This window comes from Suncus etruscus, chromosome 16 (assembly GCF_024139225.1).
Source record: "Suncus etruscus isolate mSunEtr1 chromosome 16, mSunEtr1.pri.cur, whole genome shotgun sequence".
Taxonomy (NCBI): Eukaryota; Metazoa; Chordata; class Mammalia; order Eulipotyphla; family Soricidae; genus Suncus; species Suncus etruscus.
In genome coordinates this window covers 79,500,462-79,524,685 of record NC_064863.1, presented here as the reverse complement: position 1 = coordinate 79,524,685, position 24,224 = coordinate 79,500,462, and the positions used below count along the sequence as shown (strand labels likewise).

General features: G+C 35.9%; 1 protein-coding gene and 1 non-coding gene across 2 annotated transcripts in view; one reads left to right on the top strand and one right to left on the bottom strand.

Annotated features, from left to right (window-relative positions):
- The window catches only part of CCSER1 (coiled-coil serine rich protein 1), an 809,928-nt gene that overhangs the window by 722,465 nt on the left and 63,239 nt on the right, over window positions 1-24,224 (bottom strand). Inside the window, exon 3 of the mRNA XM_049790093.1 lies at window positions 19,726-19,819. Coding sequence (XP_049646050.1) covers window positions 19,726-19,819 — 94 coding nt within the window. The remainder of the gene's footprint in view (window positions 1-19,725; window positions 19,820-24,224) is intronic.
- Window positions 1,452-1,641, top strand: LOC126032842 (U2 spliceosomal RNA). Its single transcript, XR_007504018.1, has one exon. It is a non-coding gene; the product is annotated as a U2 spliceosomal RNA (small nuclear RNA).

Here is a 24,224-nt window from a genome sequence, read left to right as displayed (position 1 = left end):
AAGTCAGTTAGAAGGAAAGGAATAGATACAGAATATGCTCTACAGATCTCTAATCTGGGATTTAAAAATACACAGCAAAGTAACAGCAAAAGTCCAAAGACAATATAAAGAACGAGTTGATCCACATGACAGAAGGAGGCATTTAGAGGGTGAAGTGTTGTGATCCTTAGGAATGAAGAGTACACACTGGTAATAGATGTGGTGTTGAAATTATGCACGAGAAAACTATTATCAAAAGCACTATAGGATATCAATAAATTCTTTTAATTAAAACTAACTCCATACCTGGGCCAGGCATACTTTAAGCTTTGAACATACTCTAGTGAACATGAAACCTTTTCAAAAAGAATTGTGTTGGCATTAAGTTTTTTAAATTTTTTAAAGATCTTTATTTAAGCACTGTGATTACAAACACGTTTGTGGTTGTGTTTCAGTTATCAAAATTTTAAATGGCAAACTTCTCTGAGCAGTTGAGTATGTCAAGCAAACTTCCCTTTCCCAAAAACCTGGACAAGCAAAACGGCATATATGTTGTCCCTTTATGCCCAAAGGCCCAACCCACAAGAGAATGTCTCAATTTCCACACAACTGTGCCAACCTGCAGCTTTTCATAATCCACTCATCTATGATTAAACACCTGGGTTGAGGTGTGCATTTTTTCCTTTTGAATGATTTCTTTAAGTCCTGTGGTAGAAATCCAAAAGTGAAATTAATGGGGCACATGCAGCTCAATTCTAAGTTTACTGAAGACTACACCGTTTTCCACAGAGGTGGAACCAGACAACATTCCTATAACAGTGAACAAAACTTCCTTTTCACCATATCCCCACCAGAACAGATTATTTCTACTACTTTTTATATGTCTAGGTCCTTTTTGTTTATATCATCTCCGGCCTATTATCCTGGTTTTCTAGTTGGAAGATAACTCTTAATTCTAAATTGTCTCGTAAAGTTAAAGCTTACTGAAATAAACTAAAGCATCAGAAGATAGATGTCTACTATTTTAAGAGACTTATATATTATTAAATCTTTCTCAGTATGAGGATACAATGAATGTTTTCAGTCTCTTTAATACTGAAATAAAATGGAACAAAAATATTTACTGATAAATTTAAAATAGTTAACAATAGAGCAGTGCTTTTGGGTAAAAATACTTTGGACTATGAGTTAATATCTCACTATAAAAAGATAGAAATAGCAAAAACAAACATTTTGTTGTGGTAGTTTTGTTGTTTTGGGGCGAAACCTGGCAGTGCTCAGGGTTACTCCTGGCTCTGCACTCAGAAATCACTGCTGGCAGGCTCCAGGTACCATATGGGGTGGCAGAGATCGAACTTGGGTCTGTCCCTAATTGGCAGTGTGCAAGGAAACACCCTACCACTATGCTATCACTCGATCCCCCAAACACAAACATTTTTTAGGACAACAGAAATAGTTGAAATTACACAGAAATCGCTTCTCGGCCTTTTGGCTAAGATCAAGTGTAGTATCTGTTCTTAGCAGTTTAATATCTGATACGTCGTCTATCTGACGACAAAATATTAAATGGATTTTTGGCACCAGGAACTGGAATAGGAACTTGCTCTGTCCTTTCCACGCATCAACCTGGTATTGCAGAAAGAAAAAAGAAAAGAAATTACACAGAAAAATAAAATAAATAGTTTTGTTTTTAATTTACTATGGAACATGGTATTTTGAGGATTATCCTCACAAGCACTGTTCTAATCACAGATTACACTCAACTTCAGTCCATCCAAGTTAAGATGAATCTATAAAGACTTTAAGGATAAAGTATATCTTGATATAATTCACTCTACCTACTTCACTTTTCTTTTAGTGAGACGTCTAAAGCCAGAGGTAAGAGACATAGAAGTCTATGGGGGTGATTTTAGGGAGCTTTATAGTAAAAGAAATGAGATGCCATATCAACCGATGTCCAATCTGCTCTAGTATCAGGAAGAAATATACTGGAGAAGAGTCATTTGCAAATACATTATAAATAAAAAATACTAATTGCATTAAAGTGTAATTTTTTTAACTTTTTGTTAATGGCAATGATTAATTTAGGAATAAAATTTGAAATGTGTGCTTTAGCACTATGATAATTTCATTAACAGATAACATTATTACTTTTACTTCTTACACAGTCACCGCTCATTTTCACAACTTAGAATTGTTTTTATCACAGTAAGACCATGGTAAATATATATTCTTGCCCATTTGCAAGTTTAATGATACTGGGAAACAGGCAAGGGTTCAAAATTCAGTTTGCAAAGGAAAATATGACAGTGTATTTGTACTTCATTTTAACTACCAGAATTATGTCAAGTACAGAAATGTAAATCAGCCTGCTTTGTTTTCGGTAAGCACTTGTGGTACTGTTTTCATATAAAACAAAAGGTCAAATTACCAAATTACTCATCAGTTTCTAAGATCGAGTGAAAGAAAGTTTTCAGGGGTTAAGGACTAAAGACTGTTTTCAGGGATCTAATAGATGAATCAGTGAAATTCTTTTTTACCCTGTAGTAGGATAGAATAGGCAATCTCACTCATTTCGCTCATTTCAGTCCGAAGTTAATTCACTTAACTTCTCTCACTTAATACAGTTATTTTAGCAAACTTGGTTCCCCTCACTTATACAAGGATCAGTGAAATTCTTTTTTTGTTTTGTTTTGTTTTTTTGGCCACACCCAGTGATGCTCAGGGCTATGCGCACAGAAACCACTTCTTGGGGACCATATGGGACACTGGGTGATCGAACCTTGGTCCATCCTAGGCAAGGCAAACACCCTATTTATTGCTTGTGCTACCACTCCGGCCCCTCAGTGAAATTCTTAAGTCAGATATGTGCATCTGGACTACTGCAGGAGAGATTTATGTGCCTTATTTATTCAAGTGTAATACGCAAAATTTTCTACCGAAAAAAGAAATAAAAGTTTGGTTGTGCATTATAAATGAGGGCTGGGATGGGGTGGCAGTGGCGGCAGGTCCAATGCGGTTGCAGGCGAATTATGAGTTCGCACTGTGCTTTTTCCGGGCTCAAGAAACCTGGCCTATCTCTCCTGACATCGTGGTTTGGTTTAAACATCATGGGAAAACATATCAAATGAAATGATTATCAAGAGTTTTTGGACGACAGGCATCAGCAATCAAACGGACGGCACAGAAGACCACCAACTGTGGAATTCAGACTCAGAAGAAAGCGAAGAAACTGGAGACGCAGATGTTCCTGCCAACTGGGACACTGATAAAAAATTAACTCGAGAAGAATTGGAAACAACTCTTTAGTGTATCTGATGATGAATCTGGCTTTGAAGCATTTTAAATAAATATTGTTACCAGTAATTTTATTTCAGTATTGTGTTTATACCAGCTTACATTGTCAATAAGTGATTTTTATCATGGCCGCATGTGTTAAACTTTTTTTTTTTTGGTCAATTACAATGCTTGGTGTGAAACAGAATTTCGTACCGATTTTTAATCGAAAATCAGGGGTGCGCATTATACATGGATGCGTGTTATACTCGATAAATACGGTGCTTTAGAAGAAAACTGGGTTATGTACATTAAAAAAAGGTTAAAGTTACAAGACTACAAGAAATAATTGAAGGTATCATGTCCAGAAGATTTTTTATTTTGTTTCCTAAGATCATCCCAAATATATAAATAATATAAAGAAAAGTATACATTAAAGTAAACTTTGAGGCAGACTTAAAAACAAATACTTTCTTGCAACCATTAAAAATAAAAAAAAAAAATTGGGGCCGGGTGGTGGCGCTAAAGGTAAGGTGCCTGCCTTGCCTACACTAGCCTTGGACGGACCGCGGTTCAATCCCCCGGTGTCCCATATGGTCCCCCAAGCCAGGAGCAACTTCTGAGCACATAGCCAGGAGTAACCCCTGAGCGTTACCGGGTGTGGCCCAAAAACCAAATAAATAAATAAATAAATAAATAAATTATATTTACTGAACATTTGAATTATTTATACCTAATTTTACTCTTAGCATGATCATATTAGTAGTACATACATTATGCTCATTTTACTATTAATGAAAATCATAAGAAAGCTTAAATTGACTTCACTTAAAAAAAACTTACATGTGATTAAGTGGTTAAATTTGTATACTGTCAAAACTAGAATTCTGAAAGATGTATGGTTTATCAATAAAAGACGGATTAAAAATCATATTATCATATCAATAGATATGCATCAATAGACACAGAGAAAGCATTTTACAAGGTCCAACACCATTCATGATAAAAACTCTCAACAAGATGAGAATGTAAGAAACTGTTCTCAAAGAGTCAAGGCCATTTACCACAAGCCACTGGTAAACATTATACCAAATGAGATAAAACTAAAAGCTTTTCTTTTAAGATCTGACACTAGAAAAGGTTTTTCCCTCTTGTGTCTTCTATTCCATAAAATACTTAAGTAATTGTCATAACAATCAGACAAGAATAAGATGTCAAAGGCATCCAGATAGGAAAGGAAGAAATCAAGCTCTCACTGTTTGTAGATAATATAATACTAGTCTATGGCTATACCACCCTGAAAGTGCCGGATTTCATTTGATTTCAAAAGCTAAGGAGGTTCGGGCCTGGTTAGTACTTGGGAGATAATATGATAGTATACTTAGAAAATCCTAAATTCTACAAAGCTGCTAGAAACAATCCAATTTTACAGTACAGTGACAGGCTACAAAATTAATACCGTATTTCCCGACGTATAAGATGACTTTTGAAACAAAAATAGTCAACCAAAAATCGGGGGTCGTCTTATATGCCAAGTATATCCCAAAAAATGTTTCAATATGCCAATAAACAAAATTTGTCTGAATATTTCTACAAAACAAATTCTCCAACTGCACCAATCACTGCAAGGCTGCTCGGACCACCTCTCTAACTCAGCCAATCCAAGCAGGCTTTTTATGCATGCAAATTATACAGTGTTCTGGACCCGAATCTACACTGTAAAAAGCCTGCTCAGATTGGCCAGAGTCAGAGAGGAAGTCTATTACAGTAGAACCTTTGGACCTTTGCTTGTTGTGATTGGCTTAATGTGGAAGATACAGTTGCAGCACAGGAATGTTCTGTCTTATATAGCAAATATAGGCCTAAACCTATGTTTTAACTGCAAAATTAGGGGGTTGTCTTATACGCCCAGTTGTCTTATACGCTGTAAAAATCCATGATTATTCCATTTACAAATAATAAAAGAGACATACAAACAATGCCATTCACAATCAAATCTCAGAAAATCCAGTACCTCAGAGTCAACTTAACTAAAGGCGAAAGACCTATAGAAAGAAAACTAGAAGACATCACTTAAAGAAATAGAGCAGTGGTCGACAACCTTTTTTTTTTCAACTGAGCCAAATCTCACCAAAACCACAATTAAAATTTGTTTTGAGAGTCACTTTTTTTTTTTTTGGTTTTTGGGTCACACCCGGCAATGCTCAGGGGTTATTCCTGGCTCTACACTCAGAAATTGCCCCCAGCAGGCTCAGGGACGATTTGGGATGCCAGGATTTGCTGTGCTATCCCTCCGGCCCCTTGAGCCGTATCATTTAAGTCACAAGACTCATCAACTGCTATTGATATAGCTGAAACCATTTTAAGATCATCAACTTGTTGGCTGGTTATATTGGAAGACATTTTGGCTATTCTATCCTTCACTCTTTTAGCAGACAATGGCAAATCTTTAACTTTTTTTTTTTAGAATTTCTTCTTTGTTCTTAAAATCCCTGAATAACTCTTCTGATGCACTTATAAAACATTGTTTTATGTATTCGCCATCTGTATATGGTTTGCCTCTCTTAGCAATCTCTTGACTAACCGCAAAACTTGCAAAATTGGCATAGTTAGAAGATTGCACCCAGTGATTAAACACAGAACTTGATTTTTCTTGACTCTTAGAAGTTCCTCAACTGCTTTCTTCTTTGCGTCACCAACAGGATATTTATTACTAAAGGACAAGTGTTTTGTTGTAAACTGTCTCTCCAAATTATATTTTTTTGTTATGCACCAATTTTTCTTTAGCAATAAGACAGGTTGGAAAGCCATTTATGTTCTGAAATGCGAAAGACTCGGTCCATTCCACTTTAAATTCACAACTTTCGTCTTCCATTTTTCATTGTTTTTTCTTTGTAGCTATGTCAAACAGGGCACCTATAAAAAGTTTCATTTTAAAATAAAGCCACCAACACAAAAACGGCATCCTTAATCACATAAAAGAAGTAATATTGAATAACACACTGTTATGGATGACACACTGTTATGTGGTGGATGACGCATGTTATTTATCTGTGGGAGATGCACTGGTATTTATCGGTGGATGACGCACTGTTATGGAGGGATTTGTGGATGACGCATATATGGAATCTTATGTGTGTGTAAATAGTTATATAAAATTAGTGAGGCTCATCATGGATATTTTAAGCAGGATTCACTCAAATAGTCCTCACTGGTACTGTTATATATTGACCTCAGAACCTGGCTACTAACTTATTTTGCTGGCTCCTAGATTAAAAAAAAAATGTGTTAAGCTCTGACTTCACAGGGCCCCAATACAAATATTGTCCCACAGGGGAGGGGATGGGGCGGGGCACAGCCTGGACAGTGACTCATCAGGCACCACATGCAGCCACTGACCCACACACGGCTCTCTCCTCTGTTGCCCTTCAGTCTGTAGTGCAGAGAGAGGATGCTGCCTCAACCCCACGGCTCCAGACAGAAAGTCATGAACCCTCATACCATATGACCTGACTGGAGCTTTGTCACACAGAAAGTCACGCACCCCCCCCCCTCACCATATGACCCGACTGGAGCTGTGTGGAGGCAGTACACAGGGCGGGCACTGACAGAGGCTAGAACAGAGTCCTGACTCCTGGATCGGCTGCCCAGCCCACAGAAGAGCCAAATTAAAAGTGTAAAGAGCCACATGTGGCTCGCGAGCCACAGGTGCCGACCACTGAAATAGAGGATACACTAGAATGTAGATAGATAGCCTGCTCATGGTGGGAGGACTAATGACTAATAAAACTTCTCAAATTACTGTAGTAGCACTCCCTAAAAGGATACCCATGAGATGTTTTCAAAGAAGTGGATCAAATATTCTTGAAATTCATTTGAACAATAAATGTCCATGAAAAGGTAACACAATCCTTGGGGAAAAGATGGGAAACACCACTTTCTCCAAATTTAAAGTGTACTATAAAACAGCATAATACTGGAATAAAAGACAGACCTGAAGATCAATGTAACACACTTGAATATTCTTTTATTTGGGGGGGGGGGGTTGGGTCACACCCGGTAGCGCTCAGGGGTTTACTCCTGGCTCTATGCTCAGAAATCACTCCTGACAGGCTCAGGGGACCATATGGGATGCCGGGATTTGAACCACTGACCTTCAGCATGAAAGGCAAACACCTTACCTCCATGCTATCTCTCTGGCCCCCACACTTGAGTATTCTAAAACATGAATTTAGGGGCCAGAGAGGTAGTATGGATAGATAGGGTGGTTTGCCTTACATAAAGAAGGACGATGGTTTGAATCCCAGCATTCCATATGGTTCCATGAGCCTGCCAGGAGCAATTTCTTAGCCTATGCCCAGAAGTAACCCCTGAGTGCTGCTGGGTGTGACCCCAAAACCAAAAACAAACAAACAAAAAAACATGAATTTAAATTCACACATCTAATAAAGCATGAAAAATATTATTTCCACTTCTAATGTTTCAAAATGATCACTTGTATTTTTGCTCTCAGTAAAATTTGTTTAAACGATCACAGTAGTAGTAAAAATATTTTTAAATCTGTTACTAGTCATGCACGTCTGAAAGTGTTTTCCTAATAAAGTCCTCTATAAGTCAAGATGTCAAATTTAGATTATCTGTGTATTCAGATTCACTAATCACAGAAACATTTTTACATTTTTAGTTAATTAAATCCTTCAAAGGAAATAGGTAGGGTGTGAATTCATAAGCAGAGGAATCACATACTTCCTTGTAAGAAAAAATAGTGAAAACAATTCTATGGTCTTGTTTTCACAGTTGTTGAATTTTTATATCCTTCTGAGGTAGTGACATTACTGAAACATCAACCAATGTGGCTGCTAAAATATTTAATCATTCAAATCCCAGAGAAGCAGTAAGAGCTGTCAATAAAATTGGAATGAACTATGTGATTTTTTTTAATTTACATATGCTTTTAAGAAAGCTAAGATAATGTGGATTGATTTCCTTTCTGGTGAATTTCAAAAAAGAGTTTGTAATGGAGGTTAAAGTACATACTGATTCCTAACTTTTAAAAGTAAAAATTTTCTTGAAAATAAATTTTAGGGCTAAAGAGATACTATAGCTATAATATAGTTTGTTCAATTTTGGCACCTCCTTCACCCCATACATATACAGCACAATGAGGAGTAATCCCTCAGCACAAAGCCAGAAGTAAGGCCTGATCAGGAAAGATAGTAAAGGAAATGAGAGGTAAGAGAGTTAACCTCTTTTAATTTTTATGTTTTTGGTATAGTTGGCACTAGTTTTCCTCTAGTTAAAATGCATTTGACACAGAAAGTCATATGTTATATACAAATATGTAAATTTCAACTTCACCATTTAAATAAAGTTGAACTAGTGTATTAAAAAAAGAGCAAATCTCATTACTTTAAACAATGAAGAAAGTCCCTAAACTCTTTGGGAGTTTATCATGTAGAAAAAACACTTATATGTTAACTATCATCAGTATTTTAATTTTTCATAAACTGTATTGAGGCCAATACACGTACAGTTTACTGCATTCACTTTTTTTTTCCTCAGCAATACCCTATTTGATGTTTAAGATATAGTGGCCATCAGAATTATTATGCATTCACAGGTAATGCTGTGTTTTCATTCGATGATTCATTCTCCTATCTTACTCAGTGGTTATTTTCAGAATTTTACAAAAGTTTTACTAAAGAAAAATTGAATAAACACATTATACATATTGAAATGATGTGAAACTTGTTTCAAATAAAGAAACATCAAAACCTGGGACAAAAATCATTCAAATCACACATTTTCTAAAAATAATAACAAAAATGAATAACATGAAGGCCTAAAAAATCTGACAACACAAATAATCACTTTTGATAAGACTTAGTTTCTGTTGTCAAAATTATTTTTGTTTTACATTTTTAAGCTATCATGCTTTGTTTGCTTGTGTTATTTAATAGAAAGTCTGAAATAATTTCCTTAACATCACATCAAGTTACCAAGAACAGTTTGACAAAATTTATATATAATTTTCTGACATTTTCCAAGTCACTAATACTATATCAAATCTCTTCACATATATTGTTTCAAAACCCTTTGCAGTAAAATAAATAACTATAATTGTATCACTTTTCTGATATGGGGTACATACCTTTAAAACATATATCTTGTATAAATATAAAATCACATGAAAAAACTTTATACGTGTGTATAATTTAATTTATATATCTTAATTTAAGAATAAATACAATGTAATATAAGAATAATCTTTTCTAATGAATTCTCAATATATTTTTGTCACTAAAACAGTTGTTCATTTAACCCAAACATCCTGTCCTTTTTAAAGAGGAGTAAAAGAGGGGCTATGGGCCACACCAGCAATGCTCCAGGGATACTTTTTGTTCTGCTCTGAAGAATCAATCCCTCCTGGTGTGCTTCAGAGACCATATGGGTTACAGAGTATAGAACCTATCCCACCCCTGTGCAAACCAAGTGCCTTACCTGTTGTACTATCCTTCTCTCCCTCTCCTTCCTTCATCCTCTTTACTCTTCCTTTCTTTCTCCCATTTCTGTTTTTTTCTACACACACACACACAGAGACATGCACACAATCAGAGTAATGAAACTATAGAATGAAGCAGACTTGTGACAGAAATTAAATTATTTATTTCACACATACGGACAATTCAGTTTCTGTAAATGTTTCTTTAAAAATATTCAGAAAAGTCATGTACTCCACCCATTTAATGTCTAATGTAGACTTCTTGTTATTCATTTCAAATTTCTGTAAAGATAGGTACTTACCTAACAGTTTTGATGAGGGGAGAAACGTTTAAATCATATTTAGCATCTATCAAATTTCACAAATATGGGGCTGCTTATAAAGGATGTACAACTGGATAATTGTCATTTCTTATAAGCATCCAAGGCTATGCAATTTCCTTAAGTGTTTAAATGCTAACTTCAAATATTTAACTATCTGTACTAATAAACAAAAAAATAAGATTAAATAAGATTAAAACAACAATGAAGGAGATGAACTTCTAGAGCCATAAAAAAAAAAGAAAAGACTTCTTCATAAACTCCATTCCTTGGCCTGTACAGATACCAAGATCTCCAGGTACTGAGGTCTGATTTTATCATTCATAACGGAGCAGATGTCTCCCATACACCACAGAAGGATCCAGGGGAGAGTAAATGAACATACATGGTGTCTATAGTTAATCCCATGACAACATGCTTCAAGGGCAGAGAAACCCTGTATCATTTAGGCCAAGGGAATTCCCTTTCTATTTGCCCAATATTTACTATGCCTATGCAGAAGGAAAGGCAAAAAAAAAAAAAAAAGGAACCAGCACAAATTTTAGTTTTGTCTTTGTTTTTGTTTTGTTTTTTTGCTTTTGCTTTTTTGGTTTCATTATTGTTGTTGCTGTTTCCTTTCTTCTTTTGTGCTCCATTTTGACTTTTTTTTTTCCAGAAGAGTGATTAATGTGTGGTGCATGGGGCTAGTGCTGTAGTGCTCATTGGATTTCTTGTTTGATTTTTCTTTTTGTACTGTTGTGGTGATCCTCAGCCTCTTTCCCTTTCTTCTTTCAAAATTGATGTTTAGATCCTCAAGAAGGACTCTGCCCACTTTTGGCCTGTGGCATCTTTACCCCATTCTATTTCTTTTTCTTTCCTTCTTTTTTTTTTTTTTTTTTGGAAAACAGAATCACATAACTGGAACCATCTTGCTCTGCCCTCAAATTAAGAGAAAAATAACAGAGGGTACCAAGTCCAAATAACTGTATGATCATTAATAGTAATAAAAATGATCAGACTTAATCACCAAATCCAAAGCCAACAACAACAGAATCGATCGATACCCAACCTATAACAAGCTAGATACAGAGGGGATCACTTTATATTAGCAGCCTGGGGGATAAGGGAGGGGGGTATCAGATGAATACTGGGAATTGGGGGGGGGTGAACTTCGGTGGTGGGAATTCCCCTGATTCAATGCTAATATGTACCTAAAATATTACTATGAAAGATATGTAATCCACTTTGATCAAAAATTAAATAAAAATAATTAGGAATATCATAAGGAAAGCTTACATGCAAGGAATTAGCAAAGAAGGTCCCCAAAATCAAATATAGAAAAAAAAAGAAGCCACCCATAATAAATAAAAGTGAGATATGCATCATAAAAGAGTACACTGTGTGATAGCAGAGTGGTAGGGCATTTGTCTTGCACATGGCTGACCCAGGATGAACCTTGGTTCAATGCCCAGAGTCCCATAAGGTCTCCCAAGCCAGGAGCGATTTCTGAATATATAGCCATGGAGTAACCCGAGGGTCATTCATGTGTGGCCCAAAAAACAAAAACGAAAAACAAATATAAAATAGTACACTGAGAATGGTATATTATTTGACTGTAAGTTTAGTTCATTATCATATGAACTTTAAGAAATCATTTTGTCATTCTAATTTTCATCTTATTTTCTTATGTCCTATTACATTAAAACAAACATGTATTTTATGTAATTCTATGTTACCAGTGAAGCATTTCCTTTTTGTTATTGTTGCAAAGAGAAAGATATGGGTCAGAAAAATATGATAACCAAAAAAGAACAAAATAAAAACAAATGCCACTGTGTAATTCTACCTAACAAAACAGCTCTTCAGTTTGTGTAATAAGCTAAAGCTTCTGTATTCTTAGCAAATATAATTATCTTTAGAAGAGTACTGCAAATACAAAGTTAGAAAATAAAAAAGTGGGGCCGGAGAGATAGCATGGAGGTAAGGCATTTACCTTTCATGCAGAAGGTCATCGGTTCGAATCCCGGCATCCCATATGGTCCCCCGTGCATGCCAGGAGCAATTTCTGAGCACGGAGCCAGGAAAAACCCCTGAGCACTGCCGGGTGTGACCCAAAAACCACAAAAAAAAAAAGAAAAAAAAAGAAAATAAAAAAGTAATGGAGCACTTTCAAATACTTGACTTAGAACTTAAGGGCATCAGATATGCTGTGAAATAGACTACCACCAAGGGCATGCATCTTATAGAAATGAGCTTCTGTTCTTGGTGGCTATAATGAAAGCTACCTGGAAAGTAGGGTTAGTTAACATTCTAATCATTAAAGAGTATAGCTTGCTTTATATAGAATAATAAATTATCATGCCTGAATGCTCAAAATTAACACATATGAATATATATTAATGAATATAATTAAACATATTTAAAATATACTTGCAATTTCTGATCTACATTTTCTTTTCTTTTTCTTTTTTTTTTTTTTTTGGTTTTTCAGGCCACACACATTTGATGCTCAGGGGTTACTCCTGGCTAAGCGCTCAGAAATTGCCCCTGGCTTGGGGGGGATCGAACCGCGGTCCTTCCTTGGCTAGCGCTTGCAACCTCTAGCGCCACCTCGCTGGTCCCAGCAATTTCTGATCTACATTTAATTATGTGTATATGCATTCAAGATTAGAGAGTAGATAAAGAAATATCCTTGTTCAGCTGGAAAGACAGACAATACAGGGGTTAAAGTCTTGTATGGGGGCCGGGCGGTGGCGCTCGAGGTAAGGTGCCTGCCTTACCTGCGCTAGCCTAGGAGACGGACCGCGGTTCGATCCCCCGGCGTCCCATATGGTCCCCCAAGCCAGGAGCGACTTCTGAGCGCATAGCCAGGAGTAACCCCTGAGCGTCACCGGGTGTGGCCCAAAAACCAAAAAAAAAAAAAAAAAAAAAGTCTTGTATGAAGCAGTGGCCGGAGAGGTAGCGCTAGAGGTAAGGTGTCTGCCTTGCAAGTGCTAGCCAAGGAAGGGACGAGGTTAGATCCCCAGCGTCCCATATGATCCCCCCAAGCCAGGGGCAATTTCTGAGCACTTAGCCAGGAGTAACCCCTGAGCATCAAAGGGGTGTGGCCCCAAATTTGCTAACACATGTACCCCTACCACCTAATTCACATCCATTCATCTTTCACTTGAGACACCATGTCACCCTTTAGGAAGGGTTTATCAGCAGAAATTGTTACACCCTTCCATTGTACATTGTTCTTCCTCATCAATTAGATCTTTCCCTTTAATAATCAGTATCATGGGCCATTAAGGCACTTGGACACGCTCTTTGAATACCACCACAAGGCAGTAGCAGTTAGACACGCCCCTTGCATATCTCCTCCAAACTGACTGTTGAACCTGGACTGGCCCCTGGACATGTCCCCTTGTCATGACAATATAAAAAGAGAAAGTTGGACTGTTTGGGGGGGGGGGCGACCCAGAATAGTGCCCAGAGACAGCCTGCCGGCTCACAGTGGGGCCAGAGATAAAGCTTCAGAGAAATGGACCTACTTTGTATGTATTTTTTGTCCATTCTTTTTTGAACCCGACCCTCCCACTTCCCCAGGCCTCAGATTCCAGGAGGAATAAAAAGTGTACTTCTTTTCTCTTTCTCTCCTCTTTTCTCTGGTCCAGGGAGGGCGATTGGTACAAGTTGGTGTCCCTGGGTGGACATGAAGATCCAACGGACAGCTGGTTCTCACAGGACCCTGAGAGTTTTGTAGCACCTGGGCCTGACAGCTTTGGGGACCTGTAGCCTGCAGGCCTGCAGCCCTGGGCCTCCAAGCCTCTACAGGCCCTGTTTGCTAATAACTCTAGAACTGACAGTTTCTTTTCTGTAATATGTGGCAAGTCAAACTTCATCTATAGGAAAAAAAAAGATATTTGAGGCTTGGGAAATTTACAAGACTGTCTCATGAAAACTAGATTTGATCATCAGAATACTTGTGATTATTAAAATGTCAGTAACAAAGATCAAGTTGCTTTCTGAACATAGCTGAGAGCAATACAGAATAATTATTAGAGGAAGTCAAATTTGGAAATGAAAAAGCAGCTAACCATAGTTATCAAGAGTTCAACTGAGGAAAAATATCCCCCTACCCATGTCAATAATAAACCGAGTTATTATCAAGAAATAAGAGGATCCAGTATTTGATGCAGATATAGAACATCAATAAAATTTTCAATTTGTCAGATCATTTTTGGTTTTGATCTAAATATCCTAGTTTAAATAATGTGTAAACACAGACCAGCATTATTTTAATAGTATTCTTATGATTATCAACTCCACTGAATTCCTAATTCCACTCTAAAATTTTAGAAATGTCGCTTACTAAGGTGTATAACCAAAAAAATAAAGAAAAGCAGCAATTTCAGTTATATCTGATATACAAGAAACCAATAAATGTTAAAATTAAAGGTATATAATATATGCAAATGTCCTTACTGTGTACAATTACAACTAGTTTTGTTGTGTGACTATGCATTATTATTTATCTCTTATTCTGCCTCAGGAAGTGTGGGAAATTATGCTTCATGTCAGTAGTTATTTTTCATATTGGTGAACAATTTTAAATTCCTAAGTATTCCACGTAGAAGAAATGCCCACATTTGCTTTCTTAATTACTTGTTCATTTTGATAGTGACAGCTGATGTTGCTGGTATTATTCAAGCAATTCTATGGAGATGTCAGGATATAATTGTAAGAGGCCATAAAATTTCATATTGAGATACATTTTCTTTCTAATTGCTCTAGCGAAGCAATACTTACTGAATGAAATCTTCCTTTGACTCTATCCTCTAGTGAACTTGAGCCACTAACTGCCCTTTTGCACATCAGAAGAGTTTATAATGACAGAAAAAGCTTCAATGGCAGGTTCGAAGTAAATTCTATGACTTCATTAAAATTGTTGTCATTTAATATTCTACTAGGTCAGAATGTATAAACATTTGTCAGCTATAGTTGATTAAAATAGTTTTTGAGAACTTCTCATTCTAAAAGCCTTTGTTGTAGATAAGTAATACTCTTGAAATATAGTCAAATCTGACAGGCACAATTGCCAGAGGCCATTTTAAATCACAATTACAAATGACTTACTTTTGGCAACTCTAACAAAAAAGAAAATAAATGCAAATGTGTTTACAAAACAGTTGTTTTTTTATTAATAGGCTTATTTCTACTACAAACTAACTGCATGATGTTTCTAAAAAAACCTTTGAATATTCATGGGCAAAGAGGCACAAGACACTTGACATCAAGAACTTTTATTGTGGAGCTAGAGAGATAGCATGGCGGTAAGGCGTTTGCCTTGCATGCAGAAGTACTGTGGTTCAAATCCCGGCATCCCATATGGTCCCCCGAGCCTGTCAGGAGCGATCTCTGAGCATAGAACCAGGAGTAACCCCTGAGCACTGCTAGGTGTGACCCAAAAACCAAAAAAAAAAAAAAAAAAGAGCTTTTATGTCACTTTCTGTACATTATTAGCATTGTTAAACAAACTAGTAAAATTTAACTGTTAAGAATATCATATTTTGAAAAAAATCATTTATCCCAATTTTTAAATGGGAATAAAAAGCACAATCAAATCAATAAATCATTCAATTGGTCAATTAGTGAACTGTTCAAAAGAAATAATTTAAACTATTATAATTTTGAAATATTTATAGTGAGATTGATTTTGATATCTTAGAAGTGATATCATAATTCCGATATTCTACTTGGAAACCATAAGTAAAATAGTTAAGTAAGATATGTAAACTTTTCCATATGTCTCCTTAGATTTGGTCAGTCAATTGAAAGAACTTAGGGAAAGAACATGAGAGAAATATAAATATCTATTTTTCATATATTCCAATTTTAAAATACAGAATTTTTATGATACTTTCTGGATAAAAGATGTAATAATTAACTATTTCCCTCAACATTTTAAAACAGTGAAAAGAATTATAGCACAGATAGCCTTGATGGCAAACCTATGGCACACTAAGGCCTTGCAGCTGGCATGTGAGAAGGGGTCTGATATTAAGATACTCGGCATGTGACGGTAGGCGAGTGTGCCGGTGTCTGCTTTGCAGCTCACCTGGTAACAGGGCCGGACTGGCCATTGGGAGGACAGGGCATTTTGAGGCAGTTTGGGCACTCGGGCTCAAAAAGGTTAGCCATCACTGACATATAGATATATTCTAAAGCTAATTACATAGCTTCCATGTCAGAGCAATAGTTCTGTGGGTAGGGTGCTGGCTTTGCACACCTCTGACCTGGATTTGATCCCTAGTATCCCAGCAGATCCCCTTAATATTGCTAGTAATGATCCCTGAGCACTGCCAGATATGCCCCCCCCCAAAATAAACAAATCAACAAGCAATAAAACGACATAGCTTTCTCTTTGACAAGTTATTCAGTATAAATATTCCCTTGATAATTCAGGCAGGTCTTTCAAACAAATCGTTAATTATTGTAGATTACTCTACTGCAAAAAAATCTTCCAGTGATATGGATCAAATGTTTGTTCCTACATTCAATGACCCTCATACTAGTCTCCATTTTATGACAATCCTATTTTCATGCTTTTTGGCTCATTATAAACAATTTTTACCATATTAAATATACTGAATGAAAGAAATTAATTCTCTTCTGAGCTGGTATCACGTTTATGAAGGCCTCAAGAAAGACAAAGCCAAATATATTACAATTTTACATAAAATTAAAAGCAAAGAAACCCTAAAAAGATAGTAAAAAGAACCTGACATCTAATGTTAAGAAGTAGGTTAAAACCCAGTTTCGTGAACTTTCATAAATTCTCTAAACATAGCGTATTTTTGATTTCTTGTCTATATTTAGGTTGAATTAACACCTATTTCAGAGTGTTACTGTGATAATTTGATGAGATAACTTATTTGAAATCCCTTGCAAACGATAAGGCTTGACTACAAATAATAAGTTCGCTATCATCATTTATCAGAACAAGATTGCCATCTGAAGGAGACCAAGAAAATAGCAGGTATTCCAACTGCCTAAATGAGAAAAGATTAATTACTCAAGTTGATAAAATCCACCATATGACAACAAATGTCACAACTGCACACTCAGAATGTTGTTTCCAAATAGTGTATGAAAACAATTTAAATTTTTTTCTTTTAAATGCTTCTTTTTTAATATTAATTGTTTTTATTTTGACCAAAGTGGATTACAAATCATTCACAGTAAATTTTAGGTACATAGTGACATTGAATCAGGGGCGTTCCCACCACCAATGTTGCCCTCCTTCCATCCATTCCAGCATGCAAATACTAAGATCACTAACTACAGGGACCTGATTTTAGCATTCACGATGGAGTGAAAAACTTCCAGACACCACAAAAGGACCTAGGGGAGAGTAAAAGAGTATGTACGAAGCATACTAAACCTTCTGCTATTGCTTTAGTAAGTTCATTGGTGTTACAATAATTTTCACAAATATACTTGCTACTGGACTTTTTTTCTTTCCTTTAACTTCCATTTTTTTAGTTTTTCTATTTTCTTTTTTTTAATTAACTTTGCTTTTGCTCCTCTAGAAACAAATGTATTATGATCAGTTATGTCAACTATGTGATACATTTTCTTTAAATAAAATTATTAAAATTAAAAATAAAATCTATTAAATTTATTTAATAAAATATATTAAAATTAAAAATAACATTGGAATCAAAGAAATTGGAAAAATTAAATTCTGGGGGTTGTCCCACACCCAACAGTGCTTAGGAGTTACTTCTGGCTCTGTATTCAGAAATAGCTCCTAACAGGCATGGGGGACCATATGGAATGCTAGGGATTGAACCCAGGTCCTCCTAGGTCCATCTTGGGTTGGCAGTGTGCAAAGCAAACACCCTACCACTGTGCAATCACTCTGGCTCCCTAGAGAAATTAAATTTTAATGAATATGTTCAGGATCCACAAAGCCAAAATGTGTTTGAGCTTTCTTTTATTTTAATTCTGCTTCACACACTAAATATTCTACTTTGTTTCCCATTAGTTTTCGCACTGTGAAAATAATACTCTTCACTATAACTGGAAACAATCAGTGTTCTAATTATACAGCTGATAAGAGAAATGATGTGGCCTTGTTCTAGATTATTGTGTACAAGAAAAGCTAAAGGTGGGTTTAAAACTAAAGGACAGTGAGGGAGGATACATGCCTTGTAAACAGCTGACCCAGTTAGTTTTGATCCCTGGCACCCGTATAATACCTTGAGCATGACAGGAAAGATCACTAAATAGAGAGCCAGAGGTAAGCCCTAAGCATGACCAGATATATCCCAACAACTAAAAAAAAAAAAGAGACAAAAATAAAAATAAACTGTAGATGATATAAAACTTCAATTCACGTAACTATCTCATTACCAAACAATATGCAGTATTTGATATTTAAGTGGTATTTTCATAATATCCAAACGCAGTTATCATAGTCAGCAATATAAGGTTTTATTTTGTATTTAGTTCACATTAGAAATGAAATTCCCTCAACAGGAAACATTAGTGATTAACAGTACACATTATGTTCGACTTCTGATAGTTACCTATGTCTAAGAAAAACGCTTGACAACATTAATTTTGTTCAACATGAAAATTATATGACAGGGAACATTTTATTTGGAGACTTAGTAAAATTTTCATGAATGTCACTGTCCACAATTATTCCCATTGAACCAGCAGCACAGTTTGTCAGACAGAGGTTTGTACTTATAAGACTTCACTTAGGAAACTGTTCTTGATATCAACTAACTATAATTTAAGAAGACAACTTGGAAAATATCATCCAGTTCTTGGTAACAATTGGTAATAATCAAATTTACGGATTAATAAAAGTATTAACTTCTCAAATCTATTTCAAAGAGTAAATTTAGCATGCAAAGACATAGCTTTTAAACTTTAATATAGATTAAACCATTACAGGTATCTTAGGCTCTTTAATTCATTCAATAATTTTATTATATGCTATAACTGGTATTATTAATTATTCATTTTGATTTCAAATTATTACACCAATATTGACCCCTATAAAAATTACTGAATGGTAATTTATAATGCTAATTTTTATAATGGTAATCTATAATGCTAATTTGTTTATAATGGTAATTTACTGGTATTAAAAAAGATAAATCAATATTCACATAATTTCATATATAGACTAAATAAAAAACAAGATAGTACTATTTTCAACTACTTGGGAGAGAGAGGTAAGTCTCACCCACCTGTGCTTAGGGCTTATTCCTGGGTATGTCCTTAAGAATCACTCCAGGTAGTGCTTGCGGGACCATGTATGATGGCAGGGATTGACCCAGTGCAATAGGGGCAATCAACAGGTTCAATAATCAAGTTCAAGACCAGTTCCTTATTCCAGGCATTCTCTTTCCAACTCTTTATAAGTGTTTATTTAGTATTTCCTCTTTTGAAATTAACTTTCTTTTTTTTCTATTTAATAGTAATGCACTAACACTAGTAGGGTATTATCTAAAAAATTATCTATATCCATAATATATTTCAACATCACTAGAATTTCATTTTTATAAAGAATTAAAAAAGAATTCATGTAAACTTTAAAATCACATAAGTAAATCTACTTGATCAAGCTCAATGTTACAATGATATTGGCATTTATTAGACACTTACCTGGAGGATATAAATTCTGATCCTCTAAAAACTCAAGATCAAGCATTAGATCATCTTCGTCCAGTTCACAAGATCCCATATTATTCAAAACATCCTGAAGAAAAAGCAAAATCAATAGATAAAAGAGCAAATACTGGCAAATGAAATAGCATGTATGTCATAAAGCCAGAACACTAAATTGGAAATTTAATTGAAAATTTAATTGAAGATTTTAATTGAAATCAGACTATCTTCTGACTTTTGATATCAATCCAAAAAAAGTTCCAAAAATTATTATACACTTAGCTTCTCCAAAAAATGTTCATGTTAGCTTTCTAATGCTCATGTAACAATGAAATAGAATTACATATGTTGACATAAAGATATTAGAATAAAATGTGTTTATTTTAATTGAATGATGTCTTTTTTTACCTTTTTAAAATTTTTTTATTTTTAATTATGAGAACAGAGATGCAGAGAAAGAGGACAAGGTAAAGTTACAGTGGAAGGACAATCATCCATAACATAATTCTCAGAAGAAGTCCCCTTGCTGATATCTTAACTTTCAACTTTCAGCCAAAGAACATTAAGATAAATAAAACAGAATCCACGTACAATTACTTTGTCCCTCAAGTCCCCAGATTGTAACACATTATAATATTTCTTAGCAGCACACAAGGCAATCTAAAGCCATAAAACTTATGTAACTCCTTAAACATTAGAGGCACAGTATTTTTTTTTACATTTCCATGTACATGCATATTAGTTTAAGTTAACCTCAAAAGTTTAAGTGGGTTTTTTTTAAGGATTAGAGTCAAAGGAGCACAGTAAAACAGTGTTAGAGTGGCAATTGTTGTTTGCATAGGCCCACCAAAATATGAGGGGCATGGAAAGGAATAACTTTGGCCTAAATACAAAGAGACCCTACCCCTGAAGTTTCCTGGCATAAGACCAACTCTAGGCTCCAAGCAAGCTTGATCGTCCAATCCAAGACATTCTCTGTAGTGCCAACACACTTGTTTTTCACACAGTCTCTGTTGTTGGTATCATGTTTCTTTATTAAAGATCCTGGAATCTGCATAGCCTACATTGCAGTCAGAATGGTGCAGAGCGTCCTCTCGTTTCACCTCACAATTAAAGGGCTATGCAGAGAGCCCTGTCCTGCAAGCATGTCGTTGAACTTGTTAAGTCTTCTCAGTGTTAAGAGATGTCTCTTTTCAGCAGGTTGATGTCTGAGCAGTGGTAGGGTCTTCCATGGTAGAGGATTGCTTCCAGATGATGTTTTAGACAAACTTGGATGTTTCGTGGATGGCTTCCCTGGTTCAGGGGTGAATGGAGGATGCCTATTCTTCTGAGGCCTGTGCCAGGTCGTTATGTCAATGTTCAGGGTGTAAGGTCCCTTTGCACTACAAGATTTGTGTGTTCCAATCTCTATTAGATAAGATCTGCTTTGTATGTATAGTATTTTCTCATTTTAATGTGCCTATGCAAAAAAGGAACAATGACACATAGCGTTATTGGCGCATATGGGGGCCATAAGAACAAGTCCAACAATCCCCATGACATGGTTCATTCAAAAGCATTAAACTAGGGGACTCTTTCACCAAAATTCCTTATTGAATGCTCATAAAGAGAAGATAAAAAATGGTTAGAATCGTCACTGTATAAGAGAATCTTTAATAAGACTTATAGCTGTCAGAGAAAAAACACATAAAATAGTCAAAAGAAATCCATGTCCATTTTATGTCATTTGAAATAGTTGGAGGTTGTTACACACAATGCACGGCTTTGGTCTGTGATTAGGATTGTGCAGTACTGAAGTTAAAAAGAGTAATGTGGGTTGGTGATGTTTGGGGGGGGGGTGAGAGAGTTAAGGAGTAAAAATGAGCTTTGTAGGGGTGTGGGTAAGGGCAGAATACAAAATGGACATTCTGGATACGCAAAACATAACATAAGGATAGGGAATACCCTTAATACATGCAGTGCACGTGGGGGGGTTTTCAACATGTATACTGGTCAGAAATTGCCAGTGACAAACAGTGCAACCGAGTAAATCTCAGCACACCCCAAGTTAGGACCCACCATTTCTGGCCGCCTGGGCTGCCACCCCAGAAAGGCCTGGAGACCGGGGGACAGAAGAGGGGACGGCTGGGGGCCTATCAAGGCTCCCAGTGCACCCAAGTTAGGGAGAAGGCCTTCCACATGGGTTCTCCCCAAACCCCATGCTGGCTAGAGCTAGCCTCTAGCTCAAGAAAGCAATTGAATGATGTCTTAATCATCCTTTTAAACTGGATTGTTCAACTCTGCTTTGAATTTTGATACTGAATATATTCATTCACACTATGAACAATAGTTTTAAATAATTTTAATGTCATAACAGGGAAATGACTTAAAATACTGCCACTGATATACTAATGTATAATTTAAAGATCTAGTACGAACAAAGAAAAAGAATTAAATTTGAAAACACTACATTGTACTCTCATGTTGTAGGTCACAGTTGATATTTGGGCATTCGGGGATTAATTTACCACTGGTCCAAATGAACTCTTTTAAAGCTCCTTCCAAAGTGTTTTGCTTTATATAGTGCTTACAGAGCAACTTTTTTGTAAGTATAGTCTTTGGAAAATAGTGAGATCTCAAAACAGAAGGGAAGCAGACTCAGGAGCATCATATGCTCACTGAGAACTCATAAAACCAGATCTCTCCCATAACAGGACCAGTATCTGCAACAGGATGTTTACTCTCAGTCAACATTAAGGGGCAATTGCGGTCTCCCTGTCTACCAGTCTAATACCTACCAACTAAAAGGAAACTGTGTGTGGTCTCCCTGTCTACCAGTTTAATATCCACGAACTAAAAGGAAATTCTGTACAGTGTCTAGTATTCTGAGTACTTGACTTTCATGTGATCAACCTACTACTGATCCCTCAGGAGTAAGACTTAAGTACTGACAATGTGGCCCAGAAACAAAGCAAAACCAAAAAGAAAACCAGGTTTCTAGATATGAGGGGGAAAAAAAAGAAACAAACGAAGAAACAAAACTAAAAATAATCTGATCCCTTTGTTACCAAAATATAAAGATTGTCTTACATAAAAGTTATACAAGGCAGTTATAAAAGACTAAGTAAAACAAACTTCTAAATAGCTTCTTGCTTCCTAATCTCTGACATTATGAACATCAAGAAAACAAAAGCAATAACATTGTGGCAAAATAAAACACCTATATTTGTTGGAGGGTAAGAGTTCCTAATGTTCAAATGTTAGTATGAAGACAATTGAGGGGGAATAATGATAGATACACAGAAAAATGTGGATAGATTATCTTTTAATTTAATAAGTGATTAATATATTCTCTTTTCTAGTAACTCTGAATGTTTATAGATACACAAATTCTAGCTACATAAAAAGAGAAGTATCGGGCCCGGAGAGATAGCACAGCGGCGTTTGCCTTGCAAGCAGCCGATCCAGGACCAAAGGTGGTTGGTTTGAATCCCGGTGTCCCATATGGTCCCCTGTGCCTGCCAGGAGCTATTTCTGAACTGACAGCCAGGAGTAACCCCTGAGCACCGCTGGGTGTGGCCCAAAAAACAAAAAAATAAATAAAATAAAAAGAGAAGTATAAATAAAGAGGAGGTATGGAATCACATCGGTACTCAGAATAGAAAAGACTGATGATCAGCACTGATGGTCAGATAGAATTATGAAGCAGAAAGGAGCCCAGCATTTAATTAGCTCTAATGATCATAACCCACATCGAAGGAAACACTTGTGTTTGTTTCAGACATTTAATAAATTAACAGGACATGTAGAAGTGTAGCTAAGCAGAAATATATTCCATTGCCTGGGAGATAAAAATATATACAACCCTATAGTAAAGCTCATAATGATAACTCATGAAATTTTAATAAGTCAGACATTATAACAGACAATATAATAGAAAAATGTATATAATACAAAGGAATAGTTCTTTAAAGCAAATAATTTTATGAAGAAACTAAGACAAGCTTAAATTGAAAATAAGGACTAATGGCCCACGTAGTATTTAATTGTAAAAAGAAATTATAAGGGCCGGAGTGGTGGCGCAAGAGGTAGGGCATTTGCCTTGTAGGCACTAACCTAGAACGGATCACAGTTAGATCCCCCCGCATTCCATATGGTCCCCCAAGCCAGGAGTGATTTCTGAGCAGATAGCAAGGAGTAACCCCTGAGCTATACTTTTGGGTGTGGCCCAAAAGCAAAAAAGAAAACAAAAAACAAAAGAACAAAAAGAATTTTTAATTGATAGTCAGAATTTTGAGTGTTGATTTTACATTTATAAATGTAAATGCCTACCAGTGGTCCTCAAACTATGGCCCGCGGGCCACATATTGTATTTGTATCTGTTTTATTTCTTCATTGCAAAATAATATAAATGCAGTGTGCATAAGAATTCATTCATAAGTTTTGTTTTTACTATAGTCAGACCCTCCAATGGTCTGAGGGACAGTGAACTGGCCCCCTGTTTAAAAAGTTTGAGG